General features: G+C 46.0%; 1 protein-coding gene across 2 annotated transcripts in view; it reads left to right on the plus strand.

Moving 5' to 3' along the window:
• The window catches only part of Grin2a (glutamate ionotropic receptor NMDA type subunit 2A), a 294,332-nt gene that overhangs the window by 202,442 nt on the left and 77,114 nt on the right, over positions 1–14,776 (plus strand). For both annotated transcript variants that reach the window (XM_070003499.1, XM_070003500.1), the window contains one exon: positions 12,455–12,660. In XM_070003499.1, coding sequence (XP_069859600.1) covers positions 12,455–12,660 — 206 coding nt within the window. The remainder of the gene's footprint in view (positions 1–12,454; positions 12,661–14,776) is intronic.

Below are 14,776 nucleotides of genomic sequence, written 5' to 3' on the forward strand. Positions count from 1 at the left end.
TGTCCATGGCAAGTGCTAACGGCTGCCATTTTAGTACAAAAACAAGGTAGAGGAGAGGTAAGAAAATAAACCCGGCTGTGTTCCAGTCAGAATGTTATTTTTTTTTCTATCTTTCCACTATTTAAAAAATGATAAGCCCAGGTTGGCTTCATGGGTTTGTATGTACAAAATCATCTGATCCTCAGGGGTTTTTTGTTTTGTTTTTGCAGACTTCAGGTTTAGAGGCCATTCACTGCTATACTGCTACTCTTAGAATTGGCACCCGGGATGCACTAAGTGTTTGCTGAATAAATGAACCAATGACTCATCTGACCCCAAATGACCGAGAGTCTAGAGAGTAGCTTTGCTTATCGTTTGTAACAGAGTAATCAGAAATCTTGGAATTCTATCTTAGGTCTTGACTTGTGTCGATCTGGAAAGTTTTGGTTTCACAGATGTGACACAGCTCATAACCATCATTCCTGAACTTGAACTTGGGGCTTCTGACTCCAGGTGTAGGTGCCTTTCAGCTGCTCAGTTTGCTAGGGTGACTTAGTAGACAATGCAGTGCTGAGTAACTGCTTGGTTGGTCTCCATGGTTCTCATTCCTCTCAGGAGCTCTGCAGGACTGGATCTGGTATTCCATGTCTGAAATAAGGATAATTGGTGTGGGAGATTTTGGATCTGACACTCACGGGTTACCAAGGCTCCCTTTTCTGAAAGAGCAGGTGTTACCTGTCCCATCCCAGGGGGGATCCTCCTTGGGCCCACAGTCTCCCAATAATCATGTTTTTAACAGTGAGCAAAGCTGTGGTTAAGCTGATTATACTTCCCTCACTCATTAAATCTTCTGTTGGCTTTAGTATTTCAAAGGATCCTCTTGCTTGGAATACTTTAGGGCTCAGACAAGCCTGGAGCAAAGTAGTTTGGGGCCAGAGCCGAGCCAAAGAAAAGTAATTGTCAAAATACCATCTTATCTAAAGAGAATTGAAATTCTGATCAGCACGCTCTCATGCCAGTGGCAGAGTTCACCCGGGTGCTGGGCTTCGGTGAGCATCCCTGTAATGTACTACCAGGCCCTATAATGCACCACCAGGGCCTCAGGCACCGGTCCCTGGCTTGCTCTTTCTTTTACAAGGAAGAAAATGTCTTATCTCAAAGATGTAAATTTATTATTTTGCCCCAGATACAGAAGCACAGATGCCCTTCAGAGACCAGCTGCTGAGTTCCAAACGCTTCAACATTCACAACCCAATAACTTTTCACTGGCGAGGGGATGAGGTGCTTTTCAACTGATCGATACCCCCAGGTCCTATAACCTTATTTTTAAAACTGCAGACACTGTCAATGAGGTTAACTTTGAATGTTCAGGGCCAAGATCCAAATGCAATTGGCTTTTTTACATAATGCTGAGTGAGGAAATCCATCAGCGTGTGGCCTCTTAGACATCTCCAGTCAGGTTAGAGGCTCGAAGCCTCCTGCTTCCTTGGCCTGCAATTCGATTACCTGGAACACATCTCCTTTTATAAATTGTTACATGCTAAGACCCTAATTTTGTCATTTTTTAAAAGTTTTCATTAAAAAAAAACCACCACAGTTGCCAAGCAATAAGAGGAGTCATACCTCTATTGATGCTTGCCTCGGGATTTTTAGGCTGGAGGAATTAATTGATGATCACACACAGAAAAATCAAAGTCCTCTCAGCCATCATTTCAGGATCAGGACATGTCTCTCTTGACCAGTTTCTAATTCGCTGGCAACTCCGCCAAGGGCACAGAGCAGCTAAATACCGTCTAGGTAAATATACTACCCCCCAAAGAGTTATTTGCTTTGCCAGATTGCAAATGGCATTTCATTTATTTCACCATTGGAAGCTACACTGATCTTTGAAATTTACCCAGAAAAAGTACATTAGAAGGTCAAAAGGAAACCTTCACTGGGTTTCTAAACAGTCTTTGTGAAGGGTGCTAAGAATAGTAAGAGTTATCACCATTGTCGTAATTGGTGCGCTGACTCCAGGCCAGGTTCTCCCTTGATGTTTAGGTCTCTGGTTTGTTCCAGCCCCAATTCCAGTGTCTGTTCCTTGCTTTCTCCACATCAAGATGGCATCTGTTTCCTTTTTCTTTCTGATATAGCATGTCTCTAAAGGAGTCCAACCAAGGGTAGGTTTGGATTTGAGTGATCACAGATGCAGCAACGGGAGGAGAATGGGGCTATCTTGACGGCATCTGAGGATCAACAGGATCCAGAGGGAAGATGGAATCCTCCCTCCTAAGTCTAATCAGCTGTTAGAGCCTTCAGGACATTCCTCAGTTCACATTGGGAGCCTTTGTTTCCTTCCCTCCTGACCCAGGATTCAATTCGCCTTTTGGAGGTCCATGTTTGTGGTGGGTGGCATTCGACCCCTTGGCTGCAGAGTGGGGCTCATCGAGAACTCTCCTGTGGGAAGCATTTTCCATGCTAGAATTCAGGTTCCCCAGAAGAGTCAACTCATGGGAAAACCGAGGACATAAAACTGGCATGCATGAAAGCAAACGGCAAGACCACCTCAGGCTGCTGGCTCCTCTCTTCCTGTACTATTCAAGGAAAAGAAAACATTCTTCTCGACAGGAGGGAGGCTGAGATTTTTCCATCCCCCAGACCACCACACCGGCCACTGCCAGATGCTGATGACCACCTAGCCACTTAATCCACGGAATATTCATTCCCTTGGCAAAGGAAATCGTTCATATTTGCCTCGAAAATTCCCACAGCAAATGCAATGCCCATCTGGGGGGAAATTGGCAGCTGTAATGACCCCACGCTCTCAGGTCCCTCATCCCAAGCTCAGTTCCCAGATCCAAGTTTCTCAGGCTGTGAAATAAGGATCATAGCATCTTTTTTTTTTCCCTTGCTGGACTGTGAGGGTAAAAGGAGGAAATACTTGTTGGGGTGATCATGAGACCTCAATACACTCCAATGACTATACTTATTAACTATTCAGTAATTGTTATCACAGCCCGTGGAGGGCTGGCTGAGACAGCATTTACCCAGGGAAGGACTCCCAGGAGAGTGTGGGGAAAATTAATTAGTGATTATGAGAAAGAAATCCTTTTGATTTTTCGAGTCTCTGATGTTATATCATTCTGAGGTGAATTCTAAGAGGAGGAAGAAAAACGCTATTAACTGCCTAGCTAATTAGTAGAGCATATCACTTGTTAAGAGAACACCGAGATTTAAAAGTAAACCAAAGAAATAGGACTTCCTATCTATGCCCAGGGACTAGGACTGGAGATTATATGTGAACTCCTGAAGAAAATGGAGGCTCTTGGTTCCCAAGACTTTTCACTTTCAGATTTCAGTTTAAAAGGTGAACAAGCATTAAAGCTGTTCTCTTGTTCACTGAGCGTTAGGGGGAGGATGGATGGATACATACATTTGGGTTCATCATGGCAACGTGAAAGATCGAAACACATCTCTGTACATGACCAGATCCGTGCTGGGTCTTGAGATCCTTGAGGTTGTTATACAGAATGGTATTAGGTGATCCTGACAGTAGTTATTAGAGGAGGAGAAAAATCAACTGCTCCAATGTGAGCTTTGTAACAATTAGGCAATTCTGAAATTTCAACTGAGAGGAATTTAATTAAGGCTCTAATAGCTGATTAAACTCATTTTGGATCTGTTGGCAATTGCTACTGGTTACGTAAGTAACCTAGGAAGAAAGAGTGTCATCTTTTTTTGTTTGTTTTGTTTTGGCTGCATTTCATCCTGCCTTGGAACCAGAGGTATAACCAACCCCCCCCCCCAACCCCGGTGCTTCTCAAAATGGGATCCTTAGACCACCCAGAGCAGAAGGACCTCAGACGCTGAATGGAAAGTCAGGATGATATCAGGCCGCAAGCCAGACCTACCGATTCCAACACTCCAGAGGCTCAGTGTCCCCCCTTTCCCTTCTCCTCTTTTCTCATCCTCCTCCTCTTCTTGCTTAGCAGCACTGGAGGTTGTAGTTAGGGCCTGGCGCTCGCTAGGCAGGTGCTCCGTCACTTGAGCTATCCCTCATCCTTCCACTTTTCCATTTATTTTTCCGATAGAGTTTTTCACTTTTCCCCCCAGCTGGCCTGGGACTGTAATCCTCCTACTTCACCTCTGCATTCCTCACCAGTCCCCCAGGAGGGGGTTCTTCTCATGTTAAAGTTCCCTAATCCCACCATTCTCCATCCTTGCATTTAAGATGGTGCACTTAGTGACGAGGAAGTCCACTTTTACGTCAGTGCCTGAAAGCAGTCCCTAGATATCCTCTGCCACGGAACTGAAGACGAGGTCGGTTTAGCCTGCACCCAGTTCTCAGCAGCCGTTCTTTTGCAGATGTTTGTTTGCATATGCCAACATAGGGAAGCTGAATTCAAGGTGACATTGAGTTTCGGCGTACCAGCTGTCCAAGACGACAGCCATGAGGGTCAGGTTGGGAGTGAGGTAGAGGAGAACGATGAAGGAGGAGACACTGATCGAGATGCTGACACGTAGCACTGAAGTCCCTTTGTACAACTACTTAAGAATAGTACAACTAAACTAAGGAATTCGACTTCAAAACGCTCTTGCCACAGCACATCCCAGCTTGAGATCCCTCCTTGGCAGTGGCTCCAACAACTGTGTTGTAGTTTCCAGATCAATCAGATTCCAATCTGTTGTGGACTCAAAGTAGCAACTCCAGCCACAGAATGACTCGTGTGTAAACCTGTTATCAGCGTGAGGTGTTCCTGTGGAGGCATGGAAGTGATGCTAATCTATGATGCTACTTCTGCTAAATATGGACATTAAATCATTTCGACTTTCCTTCATGGCCATTTATCTCACAGCCTTTGGACGACTTTCCCTTTCAAGTGGAAAGAAATTGGCCTCCTGTTTTGCTTTGTTTTTCCTCCTTAACTTGATCTTCCTGAAGAGTTAATTACTCATATTTTCTCCAGCTTGGAAGTAAATCACAGCTTATTACCCAGAGTGAAATGCTGTCTGATGTTTTACACACGTGAAGTGTTTGTTTTAAAGGCCTTTTCCCCTTCAGTGATGAAATCATGCCGTGAGCTCATGGGGCCCAGTCAGCCAAGAACACAGGCGGCCAGAACTCACCTTCCACTGTCGCTTTTAATAAACTGTGCCTGACTCTCTCTCTCTCTCTCTCTCTCTCTCTCTCTCTCTCTCTCTCTCTCTCTCTCTCTCTCTCTCTCTCTCTCTCTCTCTCTCTCTCATTGTGCGATCTCTATTGTCCTGTCTCTAAGGAGAGGAGCAGGTATAAACAGGCAACTGTCCTCTTTTAACTTTATTCTAAGTAAACATTGTTGGTGTGCAGTGGTCAGAATTGGGTTCTGTTCTGCAAATACGAATTTGAGCAGCGAAGGGTGGTGGGTAAGCACTCTACCCAGTGTGTGGGTCTCGTGGCTATGGACAACTGGCTTTCCATCAAGGCAGACTAAGCCTCCACCTTTTCCCTGCTGCAACTGGCTGAGTTCTATTGATTCTCCTACTTTGAACTGTCACGAGCAGACGCCAGACTGGCCGCTGGCTCTGTCATCCAGAGTCTACCGTCTGCCTTCAGGATCTTTTGGCCACTGCCCTTTTCTCTGCACTTTCTTCAGGAGAAAGTGTTCTACAACACTTTTCCATTCAGAGGAGTCAGTCTTCTTATTTTCAGCAAGCTCCCTCCCCCACAGCCCTCTACCCTCGTCTGTCCTCCACCGACAAGGAAACCCTTCACAGGATGCACACAGACTCTCCCGCCCTACCTCTCACGTGGGAGTCGCTTCCTCGAGGAAGTGTCTTGCGATTCCCACACAGAGCCGGCAGCGCTCCTGTCCCAGCGCCACCCGCGCTCCCCATCGGCAGAGCGCTCGCCTCTGTTTGTTACTACTGGATCTGACTTCTCTCCCACCAGCCAGGGACGGTCCTCCCTCAGGTCTGTCCCTCCGGCGGTCCCACGGGCTCACCGGTGTGATCATGTTGAGTTCATAAATGAAGAATCAGGCTCTTTGGGAGAATGGGTACTTGAGCTGGACCTGCAAAGAATGGGTACAATTTCAGTAGATGGGGATGGGAAAGGAATTCAAGATAGAAAAAGTAATGTAAGAGAAAGGGGGTGTTGTTTGGTGAGAAGTATACATGATAGCTTAGCATCTTCCTTGTCTCCGTGTGTGTGTGTGTGTGTGTGTGTGTGTGTGTGTGTGTGTGTGTGTGTGTGTGTGTGTGTTGTGTATTAAGAGTGTACAAATGTGTGACCATATCGGCATATGAGGGCTCATACTTATACGTACAGGTTTGTGTATGGAGGCGTAGGTTTGTCTAGCATGTGCATGTGTATTGCTAAGTGTGTTCGTTTTACTATGAGAATGTGGCTGGAGAGAGAGGTAGACAGAGAGAGAGAAAGAGAGAGGGGGGAGCAGAGAAATGGAAGGAGAGTAGAAAGGTTGATTGGACCTGAAATGAAGAGAGGGCATGCGTGGTAAAGAGTTCAGTTCTCCCAGGGTCATGAATCAAGGGAGGACTTGAACAGGAGTGGACCCATGAATTCGATGTTTAGATATACGTTTGTTGGAACTGGTTTTGGAGACTAGAAGTTTAGCTATGAGGTTGTTTTTAATTGCATCTGGTAAGCATTTTCTAAATAGATCAAGTAAGATCAAACCCGTATTTGAAACACCCTTCGAAAGATGAACAAGGGTCTGTTCGCTCCCATTCCTCCATCCATTTGCAGCCTGCAGGAAATCTCTGAATTCATCTAGACACGAAGGGGTACATATTAACCTGACACATACAGTTTCTAGAGATGAAATTCTCTCTGCTCTGAGGGAAATGTTGGCTGAACAATTCAATAAGTAATCACTGCCCATTCACAAGGCGCCTTCTAGGAGCTCAAGAGCTTTCTAGTTTCCTGAGAGCATTGTATTTAAATTGCATTAATAAGAAAAGATAAAAAGTTAATTTTACCTTTTTACATTTCTTTCAATAAATTCACTTTCGTGCATCACAGGTCAATGATTTTTCTTTGTCCCCCAAACTTCAGTATATTCTGAAAACACTCAGAGATTTATTACCAAAAGTCAGTGTATTTTGAAGGTAAAGATATTTTCCCTGCTCCTCTCACACAGCCTATTTGAGTGAGTGGGGGACCGTTTTAGGTACAGAAAATTCATAATAGAGATGAAGAACAATCTGTCCCTAGCTTTCTCTTGTGTATAAGTAGTTTATAAGGATCAGAATGGTGTTAAGAACACTGGCAGGTGCGACTCAGGTGTGTGCTACCTTGTCTTGTAAGAGCTCAAACAATGCTGTCACGTAATTGCTCTCATCTCTATTTCTCAGCTCGGTGTGCACTCTCTGATAGCTTGCTCCATCATCACCACTATAATCCTAATAGTCTCAGCAAAAGTCCCAGTAAAACCTCTCATTGGCTTGCCATAGGTAATAGGCATATGCCTGGACCAATCACTGTGGCTGGAGGATTCAGTGAACTCATATACCAAATAAGACACCATGCATCTCTCCTAGGGAAAATCAGTATGCTCTAACAGGAAAAAAAATGAGATGGTGGGCAGGACAAACAGAAAAGGTTAGTATCCAGCTGATGCTTTTGTGTAGTTATAACATGAGATAAGATGAAATCCACGGTTAAAGCTGTGCCCTCTCTTAATTTAAATAAGGACAAAATAGCCACATACAAAAAAGCACCAGACATTCCTCTATGTGCCTCATTTTTTGTCTCTAGTTAAAACTATCTAAGTACTCTCAGCATCCAGCAGGTTGTACCATTATCAATCAGCTTATAAAACAAAGGCAAAGAGGCGCCAAGTACTTGAGTTGGGTGACGTAGTATTAAGCAGAGACAGCTAGGATTTGGAGCTGGGTAATGGGCCAGAGTTCAGATTCCTGGTAACTATGTAACTTTCCCATTCTCTGTCTCCTTCCCCCCTCCCATAAATTTGGATTTTTAAAAAAGTTAAAAAAAAAGCCTTTTGGTTCAGAATAGTTTTATTGTTACTGCAGAGTTCAGTATATTCCCATCAACCTCACACCCAGTGTCTCTGATAACACTAGCATCTGACATAAGACTGGAGCATCTGTCGCAATCACTGCACCAGATGATGCAGGCTCAAAATACTATTAGGTTCATTGAGATTTTCTTAATTTTATTCTTTTTCTGTGCTATCATGACCTCTGATTCAAGGCACTATGTATCATATAATCAAGGTACCTCCTTATCTACTACAGTTTTTTAAACTTGCTGGGTTTTTGATGACCTTGACAGGTTTGAGCGATACAGACAGACGTCTTCTAGAATGCCCCAAACTGGACATTTTTCTGGTATTATTCTTAGAATGAGTTCACCTCACCATTGTCCGCATACCATTTTAAGAGGACATACCATCAAAATGGCTTACAAAGTTGATCTTGACTATGATCGTCTAGCTGAGGTGGTTTTGTCTGGTTTTTGCATTATGAAGTTGGTCTTCCTTTCTCAGCAAAAGTCTCTACTTGCATTTCTTGAGGTCTGAGTACAAATTCCAATCCTTTCACTTTCCAGCTATGTGGACAAATTCCCCAAACTCCAGCCCTTGGTTTCTCTCATGAAATGGCAATAATGAAATTTGCTTGTTATTCATAAGTCTAATGGGTTAATTTGTGTGTGTGTGTGTGTGTGTGTGTGTGTGTGTGTGTGTGTGTGTGTGTGTGTGTGTGTGCCAGTCCTGGGGCTTGAACTCAGGGCCCAGGAGCTGTCCCTGACCTTTATTGTTCAAGGCTAGTGCTCTACCCCTTGAGCCACAGCTTTACCTCCAGCTTTTTTGGTAGTTAATTGGAGACAAGAGTCTCAGAGACTTTTCTGCTGGGACTGGCTTTGAACCACAATCCTCAGATCTCAACCTCCTGAGTAGCTAGGATTATAGGCATGAACCACTGCCACCTGACCGTCATTTTCACCATCACATACAATCCTTATAACCCTGTGAGGTGGGCACCTTTAACAATCTGAGGGAAGCATATTTCAAAGAGAGAGCTGTGACTAAGTTGTGCTCTAGTTCTGTACAGACTGAGTTTGGATACCTGTATGGCTCCTATAACATGACCAGCGCACGATGATTAACCTCCTTCAGTCTCAGTTTTCCCATCATGCACCAAGCAGAGTTACAGGTACCTTCCTCTAGAGCTGCTCTGAGGAGCAGGTTGTGGAATGCATGAAGTCCCCTCAGCACTCTTCCTGGAAACACGTAGTCAAACCCCAGTCAGCGTGAACCGTTGGCCTTGTGTCATCATGGTCCAAAATGCCATGGACAGGATGTCACCAAATCAAAAGGGGGAAAGTCATGGTTCTCTTGGCAGAAAGAGGAAGGGTCAGCTTTGAGGGCAGCTCCGCTTCGGGTACCGTCATGGTTCTCAGAACCGTCCGCCACCTCTTCAGAGACAAGCACGCCGTCCGGCTGCTCTGTACTCTCCCTTCTCCCCAGATCCACGGCCACCCTCACCTATCCAGAATGAGGGAGGGGTGCTGCCCTCACCCCTCTTCCAGCTTTCTTCCCCTGTACTTCACACAGGACATCAGATCTGAAGACCTGAGAGGTCACAGAGTCCCACAGAGTCCCACACAGTCACACCCTCCCCCCACCGGCCTCTCTCTCTCGGGGGACTCAGACTTTAATGGAGAGGTCAAAGCCCAAGTGAATGGTACAGCAGTAACTATGTCATTAAAAAAAAAGTGAATGTCATAGCAGCTCCACCATCTCAATCAGAGCTTCTGCTACAGAAATCTATCATGTCTCCCATGGAGAAGCTTAATAAAGGTTGAATCAATGATGCTAATAGCCTCATGACGACAGCCCGAGGGTATATAATTCCGGTCTCAGTGTGAGGGATGTAAGGCATATAACTTCTATGCATTCCAGTTCCCTGAGCCAGAAGCTGGGACTATCATCCTGACCCTGGAGGACTGAGGGGGGATTAGACTCAATGATAATATTTATCCGTTTCCTAGCTATATGATGTGCTCCAACTCACCTTGTTATAATTATGGGATCTCCAATGTTCCGGTGTTATAGATCACCAGGGAAAGCAAGAACTGCTTTATAGTTACAGTTATGTGTGAGCTCCACCTTTCGTGCTAACCACAGTAGAATAAGAGCAGCCATGGTGTTTTGTCATGGGCCAACCTAGGTTTTGTGCTTTATGCCTTGTGCACATTTGGGACTCACGCCAGACCCCAACGGCCTGGCCTCGCCCTCCCTACTTCACAGTTGGAGAAAGTGAAGTTCGGAGAGGTGAAGTAACTTCCCAAGATGGCACAGTATAGCACGTAGTTTTCTGTTTGACTTCAAAAGCTAATTCTTCTATTCTCTGCCCTACACCTGGCTTCTCTGAAAGGCTGTGCTTGAGTTTTCCAAGTTAAATAGAAAAGAAAGGTACTTGTACAACATGTTCCCAAAGGAAAATGTGTATTAATATCTCTCCCTCTCTTTGTTTTAAATAATCGATTCACAAATTTGTATGATTGACTAAGTCGTTGTCCAGCAGCTGACTGGTAGCTCCAGATGGGATTCTGATTCATCCATCACAAATCTCAGGACATAGTAGGGGTTCAATAAATCCACATGGAGTGAATGAAGAATTTCGAGGGCTCAGAAGTCTCTAGGCTTGTACTCCCCATCAAAGTCTGGGAAAAGGGCGTGTGTATGTCACCAGATTGCCCTGTGGATCTTCCTATTTTAAAAGGGACAATATCACCGAAGCCAGACACTTCTGTAATTAGCCACATGGGATGTTTCTTTACAGCCAGCAAATAGGTTGTTTGTTTGTTGTTGTTTTTTCCAGTGCAAATGATGAGGTAATTTCAAGGTGCATGGGTTCTGTTCTTTCCCTTACCCATCAGCCCCTGCTGCCCTTCATGACTGAATTCTCTTTAAGGGCCTGCGATTCATTTCTGGTGACACTGACGCTTGCCGGGGGAGAGGTGAGCGGACCAACGTCAGCACCGACAAGCCTGCACCTGCACCTAGCTTTCCAGAGGAGGTGTTTTCCTTGAGGTTTTTCTGACAAAGCGCTGACCTGTGGTGTCAGGCGATCGTGCAGGAGGGAGCAGGAGAAAGTGCATGGCGGGGGCCGCATGTTCCCAGCGCCGAGGTGAATAGTGCCAATAAACTGTCAAATAAAATTAAAGTTCCAAACATACAGCCTTCAATTTGATTTCGCTAAGATGCCGGCTGCCGCTGCTCGGAGGAAATGCAATCGATTCTATTTTGACAGGTCCTGGTGCACACTAAGCAGCCGCCCTCTCTACTCGGTGCAGATGAATAGAAATTCACCTCCATTTGCAACTTAAAGGAACCATAATCTGGGGCGGGGGGGGGGGGGTGGTGGGGGGAGTGGAAGCGAAGGTTCCAGTTCTGTCACCCACTCTGCCGCCTGCACTTGCCTTTGCCCACCATCACCTGCTCTGTTTTGCTCTCTTAAATTAAAAAAAAAAAAAATATTGCCTTTAAATGGCCTCACAGAGCAGCTGGAGACTACAATGCATTCCGATCAGTATCGGCCCTGGCACCCTTCCCACCCAGTCCTCAGCCCACCCCTGCCCTCAGTCTTGTTAGTACTGCGGGATTTATATGGGATTCTTTTTTTTTTTTTTTTTGAGTCCGGTCGTGGGGCCTGAACTCTGGGCCTGGGCGCTGTCCCTTAGCTCTTCAGCTCAAGGCTGGCGCTCTACCACTTGAGCCACAGCACCACTTCCGGCTTTTTTCTTTTTGCTTATGTGGTGCTGAGGAATCGAACCCAGGGCCTCATGCATGCAAGGCAAGCGCTCTACCACTGAGCCACCTTCCCAGCCCTATATGGGATTCTTGACTGCATTTTTTCCTCTCTCGTCCTCTTCATCTCATGCTGCCTTCCTCTCCCCTCTCCTCTTTTTCTAGGCCCCTCTTCGTCTTCCTCCTTGCCATTTTCTTCTCTCTGTACTTGAAGGAAAAACATGTGTTCAGTCCTCTGCTCCAAGCCCCGTGCTTTCTCGGTCAGTTCCCAGGAATCTTAGGAAGCGGGTGGACTGGTGTTCACGTGACAGATGAGGAACCCGAAGCTTGGAGCTGAATAACTAATAAGCAACAGAGACAGGTGTTCAAACCCACAGCTCTGTATGGCCATGCAGTGGTGATGACACTCACGCCCTGAACTCTGAGAAGCAGAGCCCTGGTGCTACCCAGAGAGCCGCTAGGGACATATATCACTGCTCAGACACGCGTGTTTCGTTAGCTGTGGGGGGAGGGCACACGAGGTGTCCATGACTCTGTTCCCTCTTATTCGTGTTTTCTTGGCACCCGCGTGGACACCTCGGCAGAGGAATGTGACAGGACAGCCCAGATGACCCATGGGGAATCTCCTTTTTGGGCCACTGATGGGGCGTGGCGACGCCCTTCTAGGAGTCAGCTTCGCCAGTGAGCACAGGTGTGTTTTTGTGCTTCTGGTGCAGGTGGGAAAGTGGGAAAACCAGACCCTGAGCCTGAGGCATGCCGTGTGGCCGAGGTACAAGTCCTTCTCAGACTGCGAGCCGGACGACAACCACCTGAGCATCGTCACCCTGGAGGAGGCCCCCTTCGTCATCGTGGAAGACATAGACCCGCTCACTGAGACGTGCGTGAGGAACACCGTGCCCTGCCGGAAGTTTGTCAAAATCAAGTGAGTGCCCGGGAGGCTGTGGCCCAAATGTGGACAGCTTGTGTCACTGCCGGTATCGGGACTTAGAATTCAATCTTGGTGTGTAATAGCGAACGTACCCTATTCTAATAACACAATAGATCAAAAGCCTTAAGTGCTTGGAGGTCCACCGAGGTTGCATTTATTTAATTCTACTAGCAATGCGAGGTGAGAGGTTTTGCCTATGGCAAATTGACTTTTTAAAAAAGCAGTTATAGAAAAATGAAGGAGGCTGTTCAACAGCGCCCATGGAGTGAACGGAGAAGGTAGGACTCCATCACTAGTCCAGCTGACCTGGAAGTTCAGCCATTACCAGCAACGCGCTCCATGAGTTTGTCCTCCATAATTATTTCTTCTCCACTTTTCTGACTGGCCCATTCACTCTCCCTTCCCCAGCATGCTCTTTCTTCTCTCTCTCCCCTTTCTATTTCCCAGATCACTACTTCTTCTAAAACAACAACCAAAAAAGTGTGGTGTCCATTCGTGGCAGCCACCCCTGGAGGGGGTCAGGGTGGAACCTGGAGGCTTAATGGCTTCCCAGTCCAACCATGGCCAGCGCCACCGCACCCGTGCCATTCCCCCTTTGGCTACGTTTGAATGAAGAGCTGACATTGTGATCGAAAGCACGGCGTAAAACCCTTTGGGGACACGGACATGCCCATGTGCCTGTGACTTGACCTTCCCTCTACAAACACCGGTCCGATGTGGGGGCCTCCCAAACACAGAAGGCTTACTGTGGGATGGAGATCTCAGTCTTCTGGGTATTTTCTGATGATTACTTCCTTCCACCTGGCCAGTTCTAACTTGACCCTTCCGCTTAGCCATGCGGCCCCAGGTGGGGTAAGCTGTGCCTCCTTCCACAGTGGGCATCTAAGTTGGTCTTCTCCAGCCCCAACCTTGCACCTGTTTTTATCGTTTGTCTTACGAAAACACCAACAAATGCCTGGAATGGGCCGAGCTTGCATTTTATTTCATTCCACTGGCATATGAGATGAATAGTCTCGTCAATAGCAAATTAATTACACAGAGTTATGGAAGGTGAAGAAACATGTTCAAAGCCACCCAGAGAATAATCAGAAGAGGTAGGATTCGAACATTGGCCCTGCAAGCTGAAATTGCCTAAAATAGTTTTAATTACATAGCATGATGCACAAAGGGTTGTGGAATGACTACACAATGAGCACAAACTTTCTTTTCCCCTGCTCCCAATGTGACCAACCTCAGTTATTTCTATCCAAGATGCAAATCCCCAGATCTCAGTGCTTAGAATCAGGGTATTTTAAAATCATGTGTTCTTAAAAATACATGATTGCGCCGGGCGCCAGTGGATCACACTTGTAATCCTAGCTACTCAGGAGACTGAGATCTGAGAATCATGGTTCAAAGCCAGCCTGGGCAGGAAACTCCATGAGACTCTTATCTCCAATAAACCATTAGAAAACTGAAAGTGGCACTGTGGCTCAAGCGGTAGAGTGCTCACCTTGAGTGAAGAGCGCACAGACAGCGCCCAAGCCCAGAGTTCAAGCCCCATGACCAACAACAACTCCCCACAGCAGCAACAAAAACCATAATTGCAAAATGCTGTTATGAAAACACATTGGTTCAAAGACAATTTGATGAACAAAGCCATTAAAGTTTGGGGTTGAAACTCAGTGTAGATAATGAAAAATAAATATGTCCTTATAAGTAGGCCCTTTCCTCCCCAGGGCTCCCATTTTCTTTGGTAAATGTCCCCCTAACCCAGGGATAAAGGGGGGCATGCCAAAGCAGGAACATGCATGCACCCCATGTTATAGCAGTTGCCGATTTCTCATAGCTAAATGACATAGCAATCATTGTAAATAGAATTGTGACTAGACATGAGTAAATAAATGCCTAACCATAGGGTAAGCAGTTCAAGTGTTGGATATAGTCCTTGGTCTAAGGAGAGACAGAGAAGAGAGCAGAAAAGACAAAAGACAGGGATTAGAGCCACACGCTGGACACCACTCTACAACAACTGGACTAATGAGATGCAATAGCAGAGCAAAATGAGGTCTGTGGGATACAGCTGCTCACACAACCGAGGCTCAAAGTGATACATAAAAGAAAAGGAGCC

The sequence above is a fragment of the Dipodomys merriami genome, unplaced genomic scaffold, assembly GCF_024711535.1.
Source record: "Dipodomys merriami isolate MVZ:Mamm:240054 unplaced genomic scaffold, mDipMer1.0.p SCAF_60, whole genome shotgun sequence".
Taxonomy (NCBI): domain Eukaryota; kingdom Metazoa; phylum Chordata; class Mammalia; order Rodentia; family Heteromyidae; genus Dipodomys; species Dipodomys merriami.